At 38.0% G+C, this 24,337-nt stretch overlaps 1 protein-coding gene across 1 annotated transcript in view; it reads right to left on the bottom strand.

Annotated features, from left to right (window-relative positions):
* LOC140135496 (phosphorylase b kinase regulatory subunit beta-like) overlaps positions 1-24,337 on the bottom strand; it is a 112,140-nt gene that overhangs the window by 77,186 nt on the left and 10,617 nt on the right. Inside the window, exons 3-5 of the mRNA XM_072157013.1 lie at positions 18,303-18,396; positions 9,052-9,190; positions 7,489-7,588 (exon numbers count right to left, since the gene is read on the bottom strand). Coding sequence (XP_072013114.1) covers positions 7,489-7,588; positions 9,052-9,190; positions 18,303-18,396 — 333 coding nt within the window. The remainder of the gene's footprint in view (positions 1-7,488; positions 7,589-9,051; positions 9,191-18,302; positions 18,397-24,337) is intronic.

Below are 24,337 nucleotides of genomic sequence, written 5' to 3'. Positions count from 1 at the left end.
TATTTAAACAATAGAGTAAGGTATTGCCTGACATCACATGGTAAGAGGAGTGCAGGGCGCTATCCTCACTCTGATTGGTTTTAAACTGTTCTACCTGTTGGCATATTAAAACAATAGAGTAAGGTATTGCCTGACATCACATGGTAAAGAGGAGTGCAAGGCGCTATCCTCATTCTGATTGGTTTTAAACTGTTCTACCTGTTGGCATATTTAAACAATAGAGTAAGGTATTCCCTGACATCACATGGTAAAGAGGAGTGCAGGGCCCTATCCTCACTCTGATTGGTTTTAAACTGCTCTACCTGTTGGCATATTTAAACAATAGAGTAAGGTATTGCCTGACATCACATGGTAAAGAGGAGTGCAGGACCCTATCCTCACTCTGATTGGTTTTAAACTGTTCCACCTGTTGGCATATTTAAACAATAGAGTAAGGTATTGCCTGACATCACATGGTAAAGAGGAGTGCAAGGCGCTATCCTCACTCTGATTGGTTTTAAACTGTTCCACCTGTTGGTATATTAAAACAATAGAGTAAGGTATTGCCTGACATTACATGGTAAAGAGGAATGCAAGGCGCTATCCTCACTCTGATTGGTTTTAAACTGTTCCACCTGTTGGCATATTTAAACAATAGAGTAAGGTATTGCCTGACATCACATGGTAAAGAGGAGTGCAAGGCGCTATCCTCACTCTGATTGGTTTTAAACTGTTCCACCTGTTGGTATATTAAAACAATAGAGTAAGGTATTGCCTGACATTACATGGTAAAGAGGAGTGCAAGGCGCTATCCTCACTCTGATTGGTTTTAAACTGTTCTACCTGTTGGCATATTAAAACAATAGAGTAAGGTATTGCCTGACATCACATGCTAAAGAGGAGCGCCAGGCGCTATCCTCACTCTGATTGGTTTTAAACTGTTCTACCTGTTGGCATATTAAAACAATAGAGTAAGGTATTGCCTGACATCACATGGTAAAGAGGAGTGCAAGGCGCTATCCTCACTCTGATTGGTTTTAAACTGTTCCACCTGTTGGTATATTTAAACAATAGAGTAAGGTATTGCCTGACATCACATGGTAAAGAGGAGTGCAGGCGCTATCCTCACTCTGATTGGTTTTAAACTGTTCTACCTGTTGGCATATTAAAACAATAGAGTAAGGTATTGCCTGACATTACATGGTAGAGAGGAGTGCAGGGCGCTATCCTCACTCTGATTGGTTTTAAACTGTTCTACCTGTTGGCATATTAAAACAATAGAGTAAGATATTGCCTGACATCACATGGTAAGAGGAGTGCAAGGCGCTATCCTCACTCTGATTGGTTTTAAACTGTTTTACCTGTTGGCATATTAAAACAATAGAGTAAGGTATTGCCTGACATTACATGGTAAAGAGGAGTGCAGGGCGCTATCCTCACTCTGATTGGTTTTAAACTGTTCTACCTGTTGGCATATTAAAACAATAGAGTAAGGTATTGCCTGATATCACATGGTAAAGAGGAGTGCAAGGCGCTATCCTCACTCTGATTGGTTTTAAACTGTTCTACCTGTTGGCATATTTAAACAATAGAGTAAGGTATTGCCTGACATCAAATGGTAAAGAGGAATGCAAGGTGCTATCCTCACTCTGATTGGTTTTAAACTGCTCTACCTGTTGGTATATTAAAACAATAGAGTAAGGTATTGCCTGACATTACATGGTAAAGAGGAGTGCAGAGCGCTATCCTCACTCTGATTGGTTTTAAACTGTTCCACCTGTTGGTATATTTAAACAATAGAGTAAGGTATTGCCTGACATCACATGGTAAAGAGGAGTGCAAGGCGCTATCCTCACTCTGATTGGTTTTAAACTGTTCTACCTGTTGGCATATTAAAACAATAGAGTAAGGTATTGCCTGATATCACATGGTAAGAGGAATGCAGGGCACTATCCTCACTCTGATTGGTTTTAAACTGTTCCACCTGTTGGCATATTAAAACAATAGAGTAAGGTATTGCCTGACATCACATGGTAAAGAGGAGTGCAAGGCGCTATCCTCACTCTGATTGGTTTTAAACTGTTCTACCTGTTGGCATATTAAAACAATAGAGTAAGGTATTGCCTGACATCACATGGTAAGAGGAGTGCAGGCGCTATCCTCACTCTGATTGGTTTTAAACTGTTCTACCTGTTGGCATATTAAAACAATAGAGTAAGGTATTGCCTGACATCACATGGTAAAGAGGAGTGCAGAGCGCTATCCTCACTCTGATTGGTTTTAAACTGCTCTACCTGTTGGTATATTAAAACAATAGAGTAAGGTATTGCCTGACATTACATGGTAAAGAGGAGTGCAGAGCGCTATCCTCACTCTGATTGGTTTTAAACTGTTCCACCTGTTGGTATATTAAAACAATAGAGTAAGGTATTGCCTGATATCACATGGTAAGAGGAGTGCAGGGCGCTATCCTCACTCTGATTGGTTTTAAACTGTTCCACCTGTTGGCATATTAAAACAATAGAGTAAGATATTGCCTGACATTACATGGTAAAGAGGAGTGCAGGGTGCTATCCTCACTCTGATTGGTTTTAAACTGTTCTACCTGTTGGCATATTAAAACAATAGAGTAAGGTATTGCCTGACATCACATGGTAAAGAGGAATGCAAGGTGCTATCCTCACTCTGATTGGTTTTAAACTGTTCTACCTGTTGGCAAAAAACAATAGAGTAAGGTATTGCCTGACATCAAATGGTAAAGAGGAGTGCAAGGCGCTATCCTCACTCTGATTGGTTTTAAACTGTTCTACCTGTTGGCATATTTAAACAATAGAGTAAGGTATTGCCTGACATTACATGGTAAAGAGGAGTGCAGAGCGCTATCCTCACTCTGATTGGTTTTAAACTGTTCCACCTGTTGGCATATTAAAACAATAGAGTAAGGTATTGCCTGACATCACATGGTAAGAGGAGTGCAGGGCGCTATCCTCACTCTGATTGGTTTTAAACTGTTCCACCTGTTGGCATATTAAAACAATAGAGTAAGGTATTGCCTGACATCACATGGTAAGAGGAGTGCAGGCGCTATCCTCACTCTGATTGGTTTTAAACTGTTCCACCTGTTGGTATATTTAAACAATAGAGTAAGTTATTCCCTGATATCACATGGTAAGAGGAGTGCAGGGCGCTATCCTCACTCTGATTGGTTTTAAACTGTTCCACCTGTTGGCATATTAAAACAATAGAGTAAGGTATTGCCTGATATCACATGGTAAGAGGAATGCAGGGCGCTGTCCTCACTCTGATTGGTTTTAAACTGTTCTACCTGTTGACATATTTAAGCAATAGAGTAAGGTATTGCCTGACATCACATGGTAAGAGGAGTGCAGGGCGCTATCCTCACTCTGATTGGTTTTAAACTGTTCCACCTGTTGGTATATTTAAACAATAGAGTAAGGTATTGCCTGACATCACATGGTAAAGAGGAGTGCAGGGCGCTATCCTCACTCTGATTGGTTTTAAACTGTTCCACCTGTTGGCATATTAAAACAATAGAGTAAGGTATTGCCTGACATCACATGGTAAGAGGAGTGCAGGGCGCTATCCTCACTCTGATTGGTTTTAAACTGTTCCACCTGTTGGCATATTAAAACAATAGAGTAAGTTATTGCCTGACATCACATGGTAAAGAGGAGTGCAAGGCGCTATCCTCACTCTGATTGGTTTTAAACTGTTCTACCTGTTGGCATATTTAAACAATAGAGTAAGGTATTGCCTGATATCACATGGTAAGAGGAATGGAAGGCGCTATCCTCACTCTGATTGGTTTTAAACTGTTCTACCTGTTGGTATATTTAAACAATAGAGTAAGTTATTGCCTGATATCACATGGTAAAGAGGAGTGCAGGGCGCTATCCTCACTCTGATTGGTTTTAAACTGTTCTACCTGTTGGTATATTAAAACAATAGAGTAAGTTATTCCCTGATATCACATGGTAAAGAGGAATGCAAGGTGCTATCCTCACTCTGATTGGTTTTAAACTGTTCTACCTGTTGGCATATTAAAACAATAGAGTAAGGTATTGCCTGACATCACATGGTAAAGAGGAGTGCAAGGCGCTATCCTCACTCTGATTGGTTTTAAACTGTTCTACCTGTTGGCATATTAAAACAATAGAGTAAGGTATTGCCTGACATTACATGGTAAGAGGAGTGCAGGGCGCTATCCTCACTCTGATTGGTTTTAAACTGTTCCACCTGTTGGTATATTTAAACAATAGAGTAAGTTATTCCCTGATATCACATGGTAAGAGGAGTGCAGGCGCTATCCTCACTCTGATTGGTTTTAAACTGTTCTACCTGTTGGCATATTAAAACAATAGAGTAAGTTATTGCCTGATATCACATGGTAAGAGGAATGCAGGGCGCTATCCTCACTCTGATTGGTTTTAAACTGTTCCACCTGTTGGTATATTTAAACAATAGAGTAAGGTATTGCCTGACATTACATGGTAAAGAGGAGTGCAAGGCGCTATCCTCACTCTGATTGGTTTTAAACTGTTCTACCTGTTGGCATATTTAAACAATAGAGTAAGGTATTGCCTGACATCACATGGTAAGAGGAGTGCGGGCACGATCCTCACTCTGATTGGTTTTAAACTGTTCCACCTGTTGGCATATTAAAACAATAGAGTAAGGTATTGCCTGACATCACATGGTAAGAGGAATGCAGGGCGCTATCCTCACTCTGATTGGTTTTAAACTGTTCCACCTGTTGGCATATTAAAACAATAGAGTAAGTTATTGCCTGACATCACATGGTAAAGAGGAGTGCAAGGCGCTATCCTCACTCTGATTGGTTTTAAACTGTTCTACCTGTTGGCATATTTAAACAATAGAGTAAGGTATTGCCTGATATCACATGGTAAGAGGAATGCAAGGCGCTATCCTCACTCTGATTGGTTTTAAACTGTTCTACCTGTTGGTATATTTAAACAATAGAGTAAGGTATTGCCTGATATCACATGGTAAGAGGAGTGCGGGGCCCGATCCTCACTCTGATTGGTTTTAAACTGTTCTACCTGTTGGCATATTAAAACAATAGAGTAAGTTATTGCCTGATATCACATGGTAAGAGGAGTGCGGGCACGATCCTCACTCTGATTGGTATTAAACTTTTCTACATAGGGCACACATCTTTGAACAGGTTTATCTTGATTTCTTGGATTCATTATTAAATTTTAAAAATCCAAACTTACTATATTTATAGCAATGATTTTTCAAATCCTTGTTTTCTCTGAGTCAAGACTGAGTCAAACTGAGTAATGTTACTCAGTTAAGACACAGACCAGCTGTTCAGATCAATTTGAGAAAATTTTGTTCTGAATGTCAGGTCCAACCACTTTTGGATTGTTTATGCACCCCATGCTCAGGACAGGGTAAAGAACTTATTCATACATATGCGTTATCAAACGGTGTGCGTGATTAGTCAAGTGCTGTGCATAAACAATGTGAAAGCGTGCGTGGCTGCTTTAGCGTGACAATTTCAGTATTGTAAAAAAGGCAGTAAAATCATTAAATTTTAAAGAATTTTACATCTTAATTTCTGGTACAATTTGTTGGAATGCAATCATAGAATGTTGGGGAATGTATGAAAAGGGTTCAATAATGCACTTGAGGCCATGATCATCAGTCCTTTGTTTTTGAGGAGCCCGATCGCACAGGCGCTCCTACCGCGCACCTCAAAGCATAGTCGGGAGCGTAAATAACAGCGCTCCTTATTTGGAATTACGATCGTTTCAAATAAAATGTCAAAAATAAATTACTCCAAGAACTGTATCACATCAATCACTCTGAATAACAATCTGTTGAAACAACATGCTAGTAAAGGTTCTGCGAATGAAATAGTGCGGCAATTGACTTGAGAAACAATAAAAAATCATGTCGGGTCATTGGGTCATCTCATCGTTCCGAAAATACATGCAAAGTTCGTTTCTCCACTAGAACGATAGGTAGTGCTCGGAGGCATGAGTCGGGGATCGCACATACGACCATTTTGTTTTCAATTTGCATGCATGTTTTGAAGATCGGTCGATGTAATAATGACTGGGCAGAGATGTCGCCGTGGAAATTCTGAATTGCACAGTGCAGTAAACAGTGAGATTTAAACTTTGATGCTCGACAAATTGTTGCTCGTTTTGGTAATAATGTCTGAAAGAGAAATTGCAAGGCATTAAGGAATTTCTGAATGAGCAGTATTTTCAACTTGCAGATGTTAAAAACCACCAACATGACCGACATGGTACGTAATGTTTATCGATTCCAAATTGAGCTCCTCAAAAATCCCCGGGGGTGCCAGTTGAACCGTCAATGAAGTCATCACCGACCAAAATTTCGCGGTAAAAGGGTATCTTTTTAAGCATAGGCCACGTCCCGCGCGGGCCGCGAAAAGGGTCTCAATTTTGGCGTTTTTTTGGAAAAAAGGGTACCTTTTTTACAATAGATATGTCGGCGTTTTGGGTTCATGAAAAATCAAAGTCCAGCATTTGACGTCAGCCGCTGTTTTCGTTCCTGATTGTAAACAACTTCTTACTTCCGGGTCTGTAAGTGTAATATATTAGTCTTGTGCCCGGTCTTGTACCATGATTAAAACTCGGTGATGTTTGTGCATGCTGCCGAGCGGGCTGCGTAGAGACGGGCGTAGAGACTATGAATTTTGTACAAGGTACAGATACTGTGTAATCGGAATGGATTACGACATACGTTTGACTGCTGAACCAGATATGACAGGAACCATGCCTTTTGGAATGACATTTGCCATCGCTGTTTGTCACCCGCGCAAAACCGAAGTTAAACGGGGGAAAAAAGTGCTTTATATTTCAGATTTCAGAGCTTAGCGCGGATCATGGATTCGGCCCGGGATTCAGCACTGAAATCAAAGGTAAATAGCTACGCTTATTAAGAAAATGCAATCACGTTTTTCATCGCTTTTGGTGATGTTTCTTGTTGTTCTTTTGTGTTAAGGATGATATTCCAGGCTATTTCATATTATAACAGAAATTGTATGTAAAGGGATTGGAAATACACTAGGTAAATATTGCTTTCTACCTTCGTCAGTGAAAAGGGTCATTGGGACATGTAAGGTCAGTGATATGGGTACCTTTGTTTGCACCATGGCTGTGGTCAGTGATTTGGGTATCCTTTTTTCATAGCAGGTCAGTGGTAAGGGTTACCTTTCAGCCCTTGGGCATGTCAGTGTTTTGGGTGAAAAATAAAAGTGTCTGGTCAGTGATGACAACATGCAATGGTATATGAGTGGCACCCCCGGGCAAAAATCACAGGAGAGTGATTTTGGGGAGCTCAATTGAGCTCCTCAACAAAACCAGGAGTGTGATTGATGGAGCTCCACCAAATTTTAAATGTGAAGGCCTGGACCATTGTCTATGCCATCAATTCTATTACTGATCCCGTAATTTATAACTTAAGGCATCATGTTTTTTACAACCATACCTTGTCAGCTTGTCTCATATAACAGTATAAGATGCCACGCATACACTTCACAGCACTCTGTTCTAATTCATAAGTCCTCCCATAGTCATCATCAATTTTCCTAAAAAATAAAGAGAAAACAAAACAGAAAAAATTAAAACCAATGGTGTCATCTTAATTACTAATTTATTGAAAATGATCAAGTTTTAAAGTATATGCTGTATCCATCACTAAAATTAAGGTTCCATTGGTGGAGACTCATTTCCATATACTGCTATGCAATAGTAGGCATCAGATTATGTAAGAATCATATGAAAACAGCTTACAGTGTAAGTAAGATAACATTTGCAGTCACGAGTTAAGACTCCTGTGCATTGGTGTGTGATTTTGTGCCAAGTCCCTGTTTGTTCTTGCGAAATAAGCAAGTCAACTTGAAATTTCCTTGGGCAAGGACCTTACCGCTTATTGTTACTGTTACCCGCATGAGAACTTAGGGAGCTGATCCTTGTTGCGATGGTTTATTGTGGTATGTACAGGGTGTGCACTTCTTAGCTGCAAGTCCCTGATTGTTGCTAAATGGTTTATAGAGGCCCTGCATGAAATTATCGATTGGCTCCAAACAAAGGATTTGAGTTGGCGTCCTTCACCGTAGTTATGGCGGAGTGCAGTCCATTCAATCAAATGTTGTCATCAACCTATTGATCGTAGTGCAGGGTTATGTGTGTGAGACGAACTGTCATGGTAGATTGCAATCATGCTGTTGTTGAATGCATTTGAGTAGTCCGCCATATTTACGGGATGATACGTCACATGCAAGGCTTCTATATGGTGTGTCAAAGGCTACTGTGGTCAGTGAATTCCTATAAAGTGGGTTGAGGCTTGTGGGTTTATGCCTGTGTGTAGCACAGTATAAATCACTGCACTTATTTTGTTAGGGTTACTTTATATCATATCATGAGCTCTGATGCTTTTGAGACTTATCATCTGATACACTGCAACATTTTTGACAACTTTCCCTTGTCATAAATTATTAGGCCTTACCTGCCAGATTTTGTATTTTGTTGTCTGTACCTGAAGAGCAGTCTATCTGCTCGAAACGTCAGTTGTTTTTTGCCTGTTTGGTTTAGTTTGTCTGCTTATGTGCACAGTGATTTTCATCACTTGTTCCAGTATATGTTGGTACTTCTGTGGGTTCTGGAATTGGTCACTTTCGTCCATCGAACTTTGCCTGTTTTTGTGCCTACATTTGTTTTTGGTTTATTGTGTCTGCTTATGCACATAACTTGTTCCAGTGCACTTTTGTATTCCCATTGATCCCAGTTGTTTTTGTTGGTTTAACACTTTTGTGGGCATTGGAATTGGTCATTTTTAGTTATCGCACTTTACCTACTTCTGTGCCTACATTAGTTGTTTTGTGTCCAATCTGTGCAGTCTACATTTTACTTGTTTCCCCACATCAAGTTGGTATACCTTGCATTGCTCTTTTTCTTTCCAGTTGTTCATATTCAAGGTATGCTCTTGTATCATTTATTGATTCTTGGTGTGTTTTGTGTCCTCGTCCGTTGGATTCACCATTTTCCTTACCTATAAGCCAATGCTAAGGCCCATACAGACACAGCGGTGTACACACAATCCCGTACATTGGAACAATTAGACCTGCCAATGGTTTCTATAGGAAACAAGCCTATGGTAGGACTCTGGTACTTCAACAGCTGCTCTTTCACTGAAAGAGAAGTACCAAGAAGTTAATTATTTGGATTTATATAACTCACACAATTCTTGTCATATGATTGACAAATTTGCATAAACTAGTAGCTTATCATAGTATAATAAGTACTCTGGAATTCTGGATACAGGGTTCATTGCAAAGGCAAGATTTATATGAGCATTAATATTATGGTGATAATGACTCAATTTTCAAAATAATTGCCATTGCTGAGCAACAATGATCATAATTTCTTAAGTTCAACAATTTCATTGAAATGTTCCAGTTACGTGAAAAATCTTAGTTTCTGTACACTTAGCATTTTATGTTTAAAACACTTAAGGGCTGGGGTATGAACGTTTGGACAGTATTTATTTTGGGACATTAGAGCACATCAGACATATCGAATTGCATTCTGAATACGAAGAATGTCATTCTGATATCAAATAATTTTGAATTTTCGAAATTGCAATTTAATACACATTTTATGGCAAATCATTAAAATTGATATTTTTTATATGTGTTACTGAGCATTACTTGACTCAAGGCCAAAATCACCTTTTACCCGAACTCACACGAATGCACAACACAAATACACTGTTTGATTAAGCTAACATAATCTAAGTCTTTAATTGAAAACAAAGTATGCTCGGTACATATAACAACAATTACAATAAAATCACACAATCAGTTTTATTCTATAGGTACTTAACCAGCGGTCTTCTTGTTGGTGATTCTAGAGTTCTTGCAATATTCTGGACTACTGATGTAATATATCCTTATTCACTTGTTCTGCGAAAATCAGCGAAGTCCATCGTACTCTTGCATTTATAAATCCTTGCACATAAAATCCTCATACGAAAATGATGATGCTTCCTCCAATCTCCTTTGCGCTGCTATCTCCACAATATCTCCTTGCGCTGCTTTCTCCACAAATATATCTCCTTGCGCTGCTTTCTCCAAAAATGGTGTTTCTTTCACCAACCACTCTTTTCCAGGGAACAGGTTTCTTTAACACAGCTCCGCTGTTTTTTGACAGATGCGTGGCCTTCACAAACCCAGCAAACTCCAGCAATTTGACAGAAGAACTTTTAATCCTTTGATGAGGAAGAGCACTTTTGTGTGCTCGCTGTCTTCTTCGTTGCTGTATTAAAATTAGCTCAATTATTGGCTATATAAACTGGTTAAAATGTACTTCTTTTTTGAAGCACGAAGACCATCACACACATGTGGAATATCTCAATCTCCCATGGCATTCTGTAAAGTCCCAACAAAAACCTCCAGCTTTTTATATCAGTACTCATGCCAAAAAAACCATCATCTATTAATAAACCATTACTTCAATCACATTTTCACAACATTGCTGCAATCTTGGGATTTCCCAAGATTAATTATACACATTCACCTTTCACATTACATCACTTCCTGGGGGGTTTTCCTGATGGTGCAATAATGAACTGGGGCTTTCCAAGTTCCAAACATAGCTCTGACTTTGTTTACAATAATTTGGGGAATTCAAAACGACTTTCCACACCATTATCTTGCACGTACAAGGGGTTTCCCATCTCATGAAATACTTTCAGCTTGTAAACAAAGTTAAATAATTAAATTAAATCAAATTACTCAGGGCACATCACACCTCCCCTTAAAAGAAGAAAGTTCGAATGTAATGAAAACTTTCTTAAATGCTTTCTTCTTTTACATCAACTTCAACATATTATCAACTTTGAGTATTTAACTCATCATACACAGTGACTACTTGTCACACACAACTTCCCTTTTAAAGGAAATTTTTGTTTATCAGCCCTTTTATGCAATTCTGGACAGGGCATCAGCCATTACATTGTCTTTTCCCTTAATATGTTTGATGTCCAGATTGTACTCTTGCAAGGTCAAACTCCACCTCACCAGTCTTTGGTTTTTGTTCTTCATCCTGTTGATGAAGGTGAGGGATTGTGATCTGTGAAAACAAGCACAGGGTATACTGTGGTACCCAAATACACATCAAAATGTAGCAATGCTAATAGCAATGCTAGACACTCCTTCTCAATTGTGGAGTAATTTCTCTGGTGCTTGTTGAATTTCCTTGAAAAGTAACAAATGGGGTGATCTATTTGATCTTCACCCTCTTGCATCACAACACCTCCACAGCCTATGTCACTGGCATCAACAGTCAATTTGAACTGCTTCTGAAAATCAGGTGCAGTAAGCACTGGTGAACTCATGAGTATAGATTTGACTTTGTGAAAAGCATTTTCACACTGTTCTGACCAAATGAATTTTGCATCTTTCTTTAACAAATCAGTCAAAGGACTTGCTATCTCTGAAAAGTTTGGACAGAACTTTCTATAATAGCCAACCATTCCTAGAAATCTCATGAGTGCCTTCTTGTTTACAGGTGTGGGGTATTGCTCAATTGCTTCAACTTTGGCTTTGATAGGTTTCACCTGACCTTGACCTACAACATATCCTAAGTATGTGACTGTGGCATGGCAAAACTCACTTTTTACCAGATTGACTGTCAACTGTACTTCAGACAGCTTCTCAAACAATTGATGGAGTTGTTCCATGTGTTGTTCCCAAGTTTGACTATACACAATCAAATCATCTACATACGCTTCACATCCCTCTATGTCTGCCACTATTTGGTTCACCATTCTCTGAAATGTTGCTGGGGCGTTTTTCAACCCGAATGGCATAACTTTGTATTGGTAAAGACCAAATGGTGTACAAAAAGCAGAAATCTCTTTGGCACGGTCTGTGAGTGGAACCTGCCAGTACCCTTTCAAAAGATCAAATTTGCTAACAAATTTTGCATTCCCAATTTTGTCTATGCAATCATCAATTCTTGGAATTGGGTACGAGTCTGTCTTTGAATGAACATTTGCAGCCCTCATTTCTGCGACCAATCGGTATGAACCATCAGGCTTGGGAACAAGTATGCATGGTGAACTCCACTCACTACTACTTGGTTCTATGATATCATTGTCTAGCATATAATTGATCTCATCTTTGAGATGTTCCATTTTCAATGGATTGACTCTATAAGGATGCTGCTTGATTGGTTTTGTATCACCAACATCTACATCATGAAATGCAGCATTTGTTCTACTTGGCGTATCAGGAAATATATTGTCAAATTTGTGAATCAAATTTGCAATTTGACTTTGTTGATCTTGAGAAAGATGACCTAACTTTGAGTCCAAATTAGTGAGCACATCAGAATTGTTCAATTTTACATTATACTCTTTGTGCTCCAGCTCTCTATCCTGGTCAAATGTGACATCAGAATTGTCATCTTTACTCTTGTCTACATTGGCGATTTTGTCTACATCGGCATGTTTGTCTACATTAGCATGTTTTACTGTACACACAGGTTTTGGAATGCCACTGTCACTTCTTTCAACGTACTCTTTGAGCATATTTATGTGGCATAACTGCCTGCTCTTGCGTCTACCAGGAGTCTTGATAATATAATCTACTTCACCCACTTTTGACTCTACCTCACATGGACCATGATATCTGGCTTGTAATGGGTGTCCTGGAATTGGAAACAGCACTAGAACTTTGTCACCTGGTTTGAACACTCTCTCTTTGGCATGTTTATCATACCATTGTTTCATTTGGCCTGACCCTGTTTCAAGTTCTCTTTGGCGATATCAGTTACTCTGTTAAGCCTATGCTTAAAATTGGAGACATAATCCAATAAATTGATATCTGATTTCTCATTGAGCCACTTTTCTTTCAACAACTTTAAGGGCCCAAGACTGTGTGTCCAAACACTAACTCAAAAGGACTAAATCCTAAAGTTTCCTGAACAGCTTCCTAGCAGCAAACAACAACAAGTGTACTCCCTCATCCCAGTCCCTCTGAAATTCCAAACAGTATGTCCTGATCATGTTTTTCAATGTTTGGTGGAACCTTTCTAGTGCACCTTGTGATTCTGGATGGTAAGCACTTGAGGTATACTGTTCTATACCTAATTGATACATGACCTGCTGAAATACTCCAGAAGTAAAGTTTGATCCTTGGTCTGACTGTATGGACTTGGGGAGCCCCACAAATGTGAAGAACTTGGTTAAAGCTTTCACTATTGTCACTGCTTTAATATTTCTCAAGGGTATGGCTTCAGGAAAGCGTGTTGACGCAAGCACATAATTGTCAGAAGGTATTGATTACCTGACTTAGTCTTTGGTAGGGGCCTACACAATCAATAATAACCCTACTAAATGGTTCATCAAAGGCTGGAATTGGCTTCAATGGAGCAGGAGGTATTTTCTGATTTGGCTTCCCTACTACTTGGCATATGTGACATGTTTTGCAATATTCAGAAACATCTTTTCTGAGAATGGGCCACCAGAAATGTCTCAGAATTCTTTCATGAGTTTTCTTAACACCCAAATGCCCTGCCATGGGACTATCATGTGCTATGTTAATAACTTCAGTGTGGTAGACTTTTGGTACCACAATTTGGTGCACTACCTTCCACTCTTCATCGGCAGGTGCATCAAGGGGCGCCATTTTCTCATTAGCACACCATCTTGTTTGTAAAAACACACAGAATTTTGTTCTGCTTCTTCTAGGGTCAATGCCCTTTGATTGATCTCTTTGAGTTCTGGGTCATTTTGTTGCTCCAGAATCAGCTTGTCATGACTTAATGGGTCTCTCAATGTTTCCCCACTTTGTTCTTGCTCAGAGGCTGTGTCATTTTGAGGGGTCTTTTTATCCCCTGGAGAAGGAAGTTTATCTTCTTTCTCATTCAACTTTGACACAAAAGTGTCTTCCAAATTGTAGCCTATGTCATCAATTTGGTTGTCCTCAATTGTTTCTAATGAGGCCTTCTTACTCATTGCCCGTGTCACTGCACATGCAGGAAATATCTCCTCTTCCTCACTATTATCATCCTGTATACAGGGCTTATCTGTGACTATTGGGTCAGGAAAAACCTTCCCCCCTGCCAAATCATTTCCTAGCAACATGGACACTCCTTTGACTGGCAATTCATGTCTAACTCCTATGGTTACAGGACCAGAAACCAAGTCAGATGTCAAGTTAATTTTGTGGAGAGGTACACTAATTATTTCCATCCCAATACCCTGGATCAAAGCATTACCTGCTGAACTAGCCTCATTAAAGGGCAAAGTTCCTTCCAGAATCATAGACCGTGCACAACACGTATCTCGCACAATCTTGATGGGCTTTGGACTACCATTCTCACCAAGTGATACCACTCCCTCTAACACAAATGGTTCAAATTCTTCACACACCTTGTCTGTCTCACTTCCTTTTGTGGGAATTCTTGTTTCTTGATTTGACTGACTTGTTTCTTTGACACAAGTGACACTGCACATCCTACAGTATTACTAGCAGTTTGCTGCTGTTTTTGTGCGCCTTGTCTGCCTTTTAAGAAATAACACTGGGTCATCAGATGCCCTGGTCTCTTACAATGAGTACAAGTTACTTTGGCTTTAAATTCAGTCCCAAATTTTGCTCTGTTACCTGAACTCCCTGGGGTCCCTCTACCACCAGCACTATGCTGTGAATTAGACTGAGATCTCCCTTCTTGTGTACCACCCTGATTTGCTCTAGGTTGATTATGGCTGAACCTGTTTGAATAACTTCTGTTATGACTAAATTTACTCCCATTCAATTTGTGAGTTAAGCCATAGTCGTCCGCCATTGTCGCCGCCTCATTTAACGTCTTAATTTTGCTAGCGCTTTCATCCAAATGAGTTTTTATGTCAACGTGGACACATTTCTTGAACTCTTCTATAAGAACTAATTGCTTAAGTTGGCCGAAATCATCTTTGACTTCTTTTGACCCAAGCCATCTGTCAAACATTTGTTCTTTTACTCTAGCAAATTCTACATGGGTTTGATCTGCTTGCTTTCTTGAATCTCTGAACTTTTGTCTGTATGCTTCAGGCACCAGTTCATAGGCCTTAAGGACTGCCTGTTTGACTTCTTCATAATCATTACACTTCTCTATTGGTAGAGCTGAGTAAGTTTCCCTGGCCTTCCCCACAAAACTACTTTGTAACAGTAGGGTCCAATGCTCTGGAGGCCATTTCAAATTTGTAGCTACCTTTTCAAAATGTTGAAAGTACTCATCAACTTCTTTCTCTTTGAATTTAGGCACAAGCTTTACATACTTTGTAACATCAAAGCCTGACTTTGACTTTGAGGAGAAACTTGATGAGTATTTGTCACCTAGCTTAGCCAACTTCTCTTGTTCAAACTCAATTTCTTTTTCTTTCAAATGTGCTTCCAACGCCATCTTTTCATGGCGCGCTTTGTCTTCCATTGCCATTTTCTGTTTCTCAAGTTCCAATTTTGCCACCTTTTCCTTTTCTTCAATAAACATTTTCTGTTTTTCCATATCTAGCCTTTCTTGTTTTTCTTTATTTTCATTCTCTAACTTGATCATTTCCAGTTTTTCTTTTTGGTCCATTTCTATTTTCCTCAGTTCTAATTGAATTTCCAACTCTTTCAATTTAACTGCAGAGTCCCCACCGATTTCAGTTTCGACCTCTTTTCTCTTGCCCAAAATGGATTCATCAAAATACTCTTCATCAACTAAAACCTCAATCAAGACATTTTTGATTATTTGTCTTCTTGTAGTTTGCTTTACTTTCAAGTCATAATGTTTGGCAAGTGCTAATAAATCAGGCTTCTTCAACTTATCAAACTTCTCCCAATCTATAGTTTCAAGAAACTCTTCTGCTTTAAACTCTGCCATACTGTACTTTCACTTTCAAGACTCAGTATATAAATGCCAACTTTTTTTACAGTGTATATCCCGGACGAGCCCCCAATTTTGTTACGAGCCGTACTTGACTCAAGGCCAAAATCACCTTTTACCCGAACTCACACGAATGCACAACACAAATACACTGTTTGATTAAGCTAACATAATCTAAGTCTTTAATTGAAAACAAAGTATGCTCGGTACATATAACAACAATTACAATAAAATCACACAATCAGTTTTATTCTATAGGTACTTAACCAGCGGTCTTCTTGTTGGTGATTCTAGAGTTCTTGCAATATTCTGGACTACTGATGTAATATATCCTTATTCACTTGTTCTGCGAAAATCAGCGAAGTCCATCATACTCTTGCATTTATAAATCCTTGCACATAAAATCCTCATACTGAAAATGATGATGCTTCCTCCAATCTCCTTTGCGCTGCTATCTCCACAATATCTCCTTGCGCTGCTTTCTCCACAAATATATCTCCTTGCGCTGCTTTCTCCAAAAATGGTGTTTCTTTCACCAACCACTCTTTTCCAGGGAACAGGTTTCTTTAACACAGCTCCGCTTGTTTTTTGACAGATGCGTGGCCTTCACAAACCCAGCAAACTCCAGCAATTTGACAGAAGAACTTTTAATCCTTTGATGAGGAAGAGCACTTTTGTGTGCTCGCTGTCTTCTTCGTTGCTGTATTAAAATTAGCTCAATTATTGGCTATATAAACTGGTTAAAATGTACTTCTTTTTTGAAGCACGAAGACCATCACACACATGTGGAATATCTCAATCTCCCATGGCATTCTGTAAAGTCCCAACAAAAACCTCCAGCTTTTTATATCAGTACTCATGCAAAAAAAACCATCATCTATTAATAAACCATTACTTCAATCACATTTTCACAACATTGCTGCAATCTTGGGATTTCCCAAGATTAATTATACACATTCACCTTTCACATTACATCACTTCCTGGGGGGTTTTCCTGATGGTGCAATAATGAACTGGGGCTTTCCAAGTTCCAAACATAGCTCTGACTTTGTTTACAATAATTTGGGGAATTCCAAAACGACTTTCCACACCATTATCTTGCACGCACAAGGGGTTTCCCATCTCATGAAATACTTTCAGCTTGTAAACAAAGTTAAATAATTAAATTAAATCAAATTACTCAGGGCACATCACATATGTAACAGTACTTGAAGTAAACTTTATAAATCTGATGATTTATACTTAAAGTGTATGTAGGTGGGTTGAAAAGCCGACGATCAATTGAAAATTTTGACCTTTCGTATTGAAGATATGGATTTTTTTCCAAAAACAACAAAAAAAATTAGGTCTTTTTGGGAAAAAAATGCATAGCTTCAATATGAAAGGTCAAAATTTTCAATTGACCGTCGGCTTTTCCTCCTGCTACATACACTTTAAGAATATATCATTAGATTTATATAATTTACTCGAGGACTGTTATATATCAAAAATTCAAAAATATCAAATTTTTATAATTTGTCATAAAATTTGTACTATATTGTGATTTTCAAAAAATGAAAATTATTTGATATCAGAAAGACATGCTTCGTATTCAGAATACAATTCGATAGGTCTGAGGTGCTCTCATGTGCCACAAAAAATACTGTCGAAACGCAATAAAACGCTCATTTTAGATCCCTTAAGGGATGGGGTATGAACATTTGGACAGTATTTATTGTGGGACATTAGAGCACATCAGACATATCGAATTGCATTCTGAATACGAAGAATGTCCTTCTGATATCAAAGAATTTTGATTTTTGAAATTCGCAATGTAATACACATTTTATGGCAAATGATTAAAAATTGATATTTTTGATATTTAACAGTATTGAAGTAAACTTTATAAATCTAATGATTTATACTTAAAATGCATGTAACTGGAAGTAAAATCCGACGATCAATTGAAAATTTTTACCTTTTGTATTGAAGATATGGATTTTTTTCCCCAAAACACCCAGAAAAATTAGGTCTTTTTGGGAAAAAAATCTGTATCTTCAATATGAAAGGTCAAAATTTTCAATTGATCGCTAATTTTTCCTCCCAGCTACATACACTTTAAGAAAAATATCATTAGATTGATAAAATTTACTTCAAGGACTGTTATATATCAAAAATATCAAATTTTAATAATTTGTCACAAAATTTGTATTATATCGCAAATTTTAAAAATTGAAAATTATTTGATATCAGAAAGACTTTCCTCGTATTCAGAATGCAATTCGATAGGTCTGGTGTACTCTCAGCTCCCACAAAAAATATGTGAAAACATCGCTAAACGTTAATATCCCATTCCTTAAGTTCCTTTTTGTGTATTTGTACATTACTGCTCAATTTGTAAAACCTTACCGAGACGATAAAAATAATCAAGTCTTTCTGTCTGCTGGTAGTACTCGTCATCCGGGATCTCCATTTTGGTAAGATCTATAGGTGGATCACAGCTCTGAAAGAAGAAGAATAATTCAATAATGGATGTGAACAAGGATACAGAATGGTCTGAAATGGTCATCTAACCAATGAGTGGCAGCAAAACAGATCACTAATCAAGCAACATCTGTTGCTGATCTGACACTATAAAATTAAAATTGGACTATGCAGTGACGTCACAGCATGTTTTAGGTTGCGTAGTCTCAGGTCTTGCATTTTAGATTTTTGCAGGCGAGCGGTCAACAGCTCCCCTTGAGGCTATTTTTTATCCTTTTCACCCAAATAATGTGTCTGAGGCAGTAAGAATGTAATAATGGATGAGGCGCAGCAGAAACCATTATTTAAAAAATTTTACTGCCGAGGAGTACTAAATAGTGAAGTGGAGTGCTAATTAGCTCACATCAAAAGGAAAGCTATGGTGGAGAGACAGCTCCAGCTCTACTCTGAACAAAAGGTCAATAAATACTTAAAATGATATTTCAAAGAAATTGATAACTCCATTTAGCTGTATCTTCAACCAATTTCAATGACAAAAAGCTTGCATTACTTAATTTACATCATATACATGTATAGAAATAAACTAAGAACACCATCAAGAAAAGCAATGAGAAAATAGAAAAATAGATTGTTATTTATTAAAATCATTTAATGATAAGCTATGAGAGAAAATAACATAGATGATTTAGTAAACCTGCAGTTTTTAGCTTCAGGAGAAATCAGAATTATTTCAATGGAGATAAAAATTATATTCATTGTGATTAAGAGCCCGGACGCTAAGAGGCATTTAGCTGTAGGAAGAAATGTGTGGAATGTACATAATTTACAGCTCAAGGGTGATAAATCTACAGATATGGAAATCAAACATGAAACTGATTTTAAAGGAGTATTTCATGATCGTAGCATCCTCTTTTTATGGCATTTTTCAGTAGATATCTACGAAAAAAGCTTATTATCAAAATTTCAGTTGATTCCGATTTTGCGTTTGTGAGTTGTGCATGATTAGGCCAAGTAAAAAATAAAACATGTTTCACGTCCGGTTTTTGAAAAAAGGAGGAAGAGGGGCTTTTTATTTTCTATTTTTATCGCAAAATTGGTGTAAATACCCATACTTAGAGCTGTTTTGGCGTATACAATAATGCCTGGAAAAAGGAGGAGGCCCTTTTTTATTTGTTGTTCTGAGAGTTACACCCCCTCTAATGATCACAAAACCCTCCTAAAATGTGTCTGGTATCTTAACAAGGCTATAGAAAGCATCCCAACTTCCTAGACATATTTTTTTGAAAAGTTATAACTAAATTTCAAAAAATAAAAAGATATTTGAGGAAACCTCAAAAAAGGAAGCGGGAGGGGACGTGAAACATGTTTATTTTTTTATTTGGCCTTATGTGTATTACACTGCTCCATAGGCCACTGTTGTAATTTCGATCTGGTACACCAGAATGTAATTCAAATTTGATGATATTTTTGCTAAACTAATTAATCTGCAATAAATTTTTGGTACATAAACTTTTTTTGAAAAAACTGGGAGGATCATGATGCTGTGGATCACGAAATGCTCTTTTAATACCATTACATGATTCAAGTTGGCTATTCTAGTTGATATCCATACACCCCCTATTGAAGACATGATTTACTCCCACACAGGGGGTGTAGATTTCAAATGGAGTCTGTGGGAAATTAAGGTCATGTCTTCCATAGGGGGTGTATGGATTTCTACAAGAATAGCCCAAATGCAACAAAGGTAAAGATGTAAGATGGCAGTGGGCAGCTGGAAGTTATAATTGAAGAATCAAGTTGACTTATTATTAGTGAGCCGCACAGGGTCGAAACCAGAACCAAAAAAATGTCCAACATTGCATCAAAAAACGTAAGTGAAGTAATGATGTAAAGTGACATATATATGTAATTATTGCAAAATTAAATCAAAATTGTTGAGTTATCATGGAAAAACAGTGGCATGATGGCATATTTACTTTGATTCAAAATACTATAAATGAAGTGATGCAATCATAATAAGCCCAGGATAGCAGAGGTACAGGAAAATAGCTCATAGCAGTTAAGGGATCGGATAGCAACACTTGTACTGTATTTTTGTGGGACCTGAAAGCATATCAGACACGCCAAATTACATTCTGAATATGAGGAATGTCCTACTGATGTCAAATAATTTTGATTTTTTGCAATTTGCAATATAATACAAATTTTATGGCAAATTAAAATTGAAATTTCTGACATTTACATTCCTCAAAGAGATATAAATCTAATGACATGTACGAGGGTGTATCCAAAAGTTTTTGACATCGACCAGAAGGAAAAGAGCTATATTGATGAAATTTTGTCAGTGTAATCACTGGTCCTTATGTACATTATGGTCCAAAAATGGTCTCATTAGTATGTTTACTTTCTTTACAGGTAGCGCTAGATGGGCAGTAGTCGCATAACCTACAAGATGGTGAAAATCGAGACATGCAGCATGATTCAGTTCCTGCATTTGAAGGGTTAGGCCAACAATGCTCAGAAAATCTATGATGAAATGAAAGCTATCTACAGTGATGATTGCCCATCATATGGCACTGTTGCTTTTTGAAAAAGGAATTTCCAAACTGGCCACATGTCCCTCACAGATAAGCCAAGAAGTGGGCGTCCATCACTTACGGATGATGTGGCCACAGTGAAAAAACTCAAGAAAGTGGAGGATCTTATCATGAAAAGATTATGCGCCTACTGCCCATCTAGCGCCACCTGTAAAGAAAGTAAACATACTAATGAGACCATTTTTGGACCATAATGTACATAAGGACCAGTGATTACACTGACAAAATTTCATCAATATAGCTCTTTTCCTTCTGGGTGATGTCAAAAACTTTTGGATACCCCCTCGTATGTACATGTAGCTGGGAGGAAAAGCCACCCATCATATGAAACTTCTGATCTTTTGTATTGAACTTTGAAGATTTTATACCGCAAAAGACCTCTAGGTCCATTGGGTATGTCTTATCTCGGGTCCCACAAAAACAGTGGCGTGGCGTGGGGGGACCATGATTGGGGGCACTGGGTGTGATGGGGGGGGCACAAGCTATTTTCGGCAGTTTTGTAATTGGATTGTCTAAGTTTTGCGATGACGCTAGGCCACTGCTCAAAAATACCATATATGCAAACGTTGCTTTCCAAACCAGATGCTCTGTTGTTAGTCAATTATGCCCCTGTCAGACTTTTCTGCCGCTTGCCACTGACTCTGCAATGCATGTGCGTCATACTGCTCAGTGGGAAGTGGGAAGTGGGGAAAAACCCAGCATTATTAAAACATGAGTGTATAAATGAATGAATTAATAATAAATGAAATGAATGAAGTTATTTATTTTTCAAATGTTAACATTTATGTACAAATAGATCACACTGTTACACAGTGTATTTTACCCATACGAAAAATCATTCCGTACGGACCGTACCGTGCATGCACAGATCACTGACAGTGATGCAATCAACCAATCAGCAGTTGGAAAACTGACGTCATCGCTGCATTTTCATTGATAAAATTCAAAATCGTTCAAAAACACGAGTTTTTAATTGCAAATATTTAATTTTTGTGTGTATGAATGTCAATGTCTATCTCAAATTAACATTGTGTATTATCGTAGCGTTGAATGCGCTGAAGCTTGTGAGGCGGTCTGTTGCAAATTTGGCGGTTCTCTTTTTGTGGGGGGGGGGGGTGTGTGGGATCGGGGGGCAGCTATGCACGTGCTGCATGCATAAACACTAGTACTGCTGACTGAGTGTACCAATCGTAGCAGGGTGTAAAATATACAACAAAGTCAATGTTTAATCTCAAATACGTTATGGGGTAAATATAAGCATTTGAATAATTTAACAATAATTTGAACTTGACAAATAAATGAACATAAAAGTTCATGAGTGATTTTTCAACATATTTGACTGTTGGATAAATACGGGTGCTGCAGCTTTGGAGCTAAGGCAATATGGCGCATTACTTTGAAGTTGGTAATGGGTAAATTACACTGTGTGTTATTACAATAAAAGTGTACAGCTGTGTTGATAGACATCATAACTTCTGATCTCAACACAAGTTTAAATGTACATTAAATTTTTGATCACAACTTTGATTTTGAACTAGTGTTATCAGTTTTCAGATGAAGTCAAAGTTGAAAACTTGAGGTAAAATACTGAAGATTAGTGTTATTTTGACAAAAAAGTGAGTGATAATATTTTGTGATGAAAAACAAAACCACCATTCCACCATATCACATTCACCATTGATTTCTATTACACCAAAAACTGAGTAGAAAACCAACAGTGCTACAACATAGAAAACCAACAGTGCTACAACATACACCTGTGCTATTTGCATAGGCTACTGTTCCCGTACTTTGGAAAAGGATACCACAGTATTCTAAAATATGGCAACTTTAACAAGCATCAATAATTGCTTTATGCATGAATATTTGCTTGCTTGCTTGCTTGCTTGCTTGTTAGCTTGATTGATTGGTTAAGTTATTTCTTTTGTTGATTTTTCTTTTTTCAAAGTGATTTGAATCTTGAAATACTCTTTGATTTTTTTAGTCAATTATAAACTCAGGTACCAGCACAGCAAAACGCAACATTATATATTGGTTAATTGGTGCCCATCTTTTAGGTGTTCATTTATGTGGTGTAGCTTTGAGCTGGAAACTGTGGCAACATTGTATGTACCATGTACACCAATTTGCCAGTGAAGTGGTTACATCCCTGGTGACTGGATCACGCACCTTTTGGAATTGGCAGAACATGTCATAGACATTGTGTTGCGACCATTTTGATCGTGGTGCGGAACTCAAAAGCGTGATCCGGTTGACATAGTGATAATCGGATTAAACGTAACACATCGCTGGTGAATAATGGTGCAAATATTGAAAGGGGCTGTGTCAGATTTCATCTAATGTATCCCTTCCATTGTCATCAAAGTCCAGTTATTTACTTGTCTATATACATTGTAGTCCTACTATTAATGATCATTTGAAAGTGTAAAAACCTAAATCGATTTCCTTTGTTTATCAAATTCAGGATTCCCTCGCTCGAGGTTGTACCATCTATTCCATTTCAAACCTCAGTCAAAGATGACTGATGACACTCTTTTGAAACCTCTATTGGTTTGTACAGAGCCTGTCAGTTCTAGTATACTAAGGGATAGGCCTGGCATTTTCGGTAATTTTGTACCGGTACCGCACGTTTTTCGGCGGGTAAACCGGTACCAAATTTGAAAAAAAAAAAAAAAAATAATTGAATTTGAATGCATTTTGAAATCATTAATAGAGTATGACATGAATACAAAATATCAATTTTCATATTAAAAATACAAAACATCTTGAAATTTTTATTTTTTAATTTTTTAGGTCAACCATGAATGATCCTAGCGTTTAGGTCTAGGTCCGGGGACACTACAAAACCGAAAAAATCTCGGTGGTACCCGAATACCCGCCGAAAATGCCAGCCTTACTAAGGGACTGTTCACATTTCTTCACACAAGGCTTTCGTGATGTCCGCTATGCGCACATAGGCCTATTTCAGTTATTTCACAGAAAATTTCCAGCACTTGTCATCAAGTTCCCAGACAGCAGAAAATTTTCTGGAGGCCTGGTTCACAAACACTTATTAGGGGGCCTGATGCAAAAAAACTCATCGCGAAAAATTTTCAGGGCCCCCCTTAGACCTCGAAAATTTCAGGGCCCCCCTTTTTGACATGAAAATTATGGGTCAACCCCACAGAAAAGCATATAAACTCAATTTTCCCAGGAAAATTTGTGGTTATTTTTTCAGGCCCCCCCCCCCCTTAGGAGGGTAAAAAAATCCCTATCTGCCTTTTCTTTTGTAGTTACTGGGAGCTGTTTCCCCTGATATACATCAAATTTGTGTTGTTTATTTTATAGCATGTTTTTGATTCCCCCATTGAGTGCAAAAGTAAG

The sequence above is a fragment of the Amphiura filiformis genome, chromosome 16, assembly GCF_039555335.1.
Source record: "Amphiura filiformis chromosome 16, Afil_fr2py, whole genome shotgun sequence".
NCBI lineage: Eukaryota > Metazoa > Echinodermata > Ophiuroidea > Amphilepidida > Amphiuridae > Amphiura > Amphiura filiformis.
Note: the sequence above shows the minus strand (reverse complement) of the source record. Positions and strands in the feature narration are given on the sequence as shown.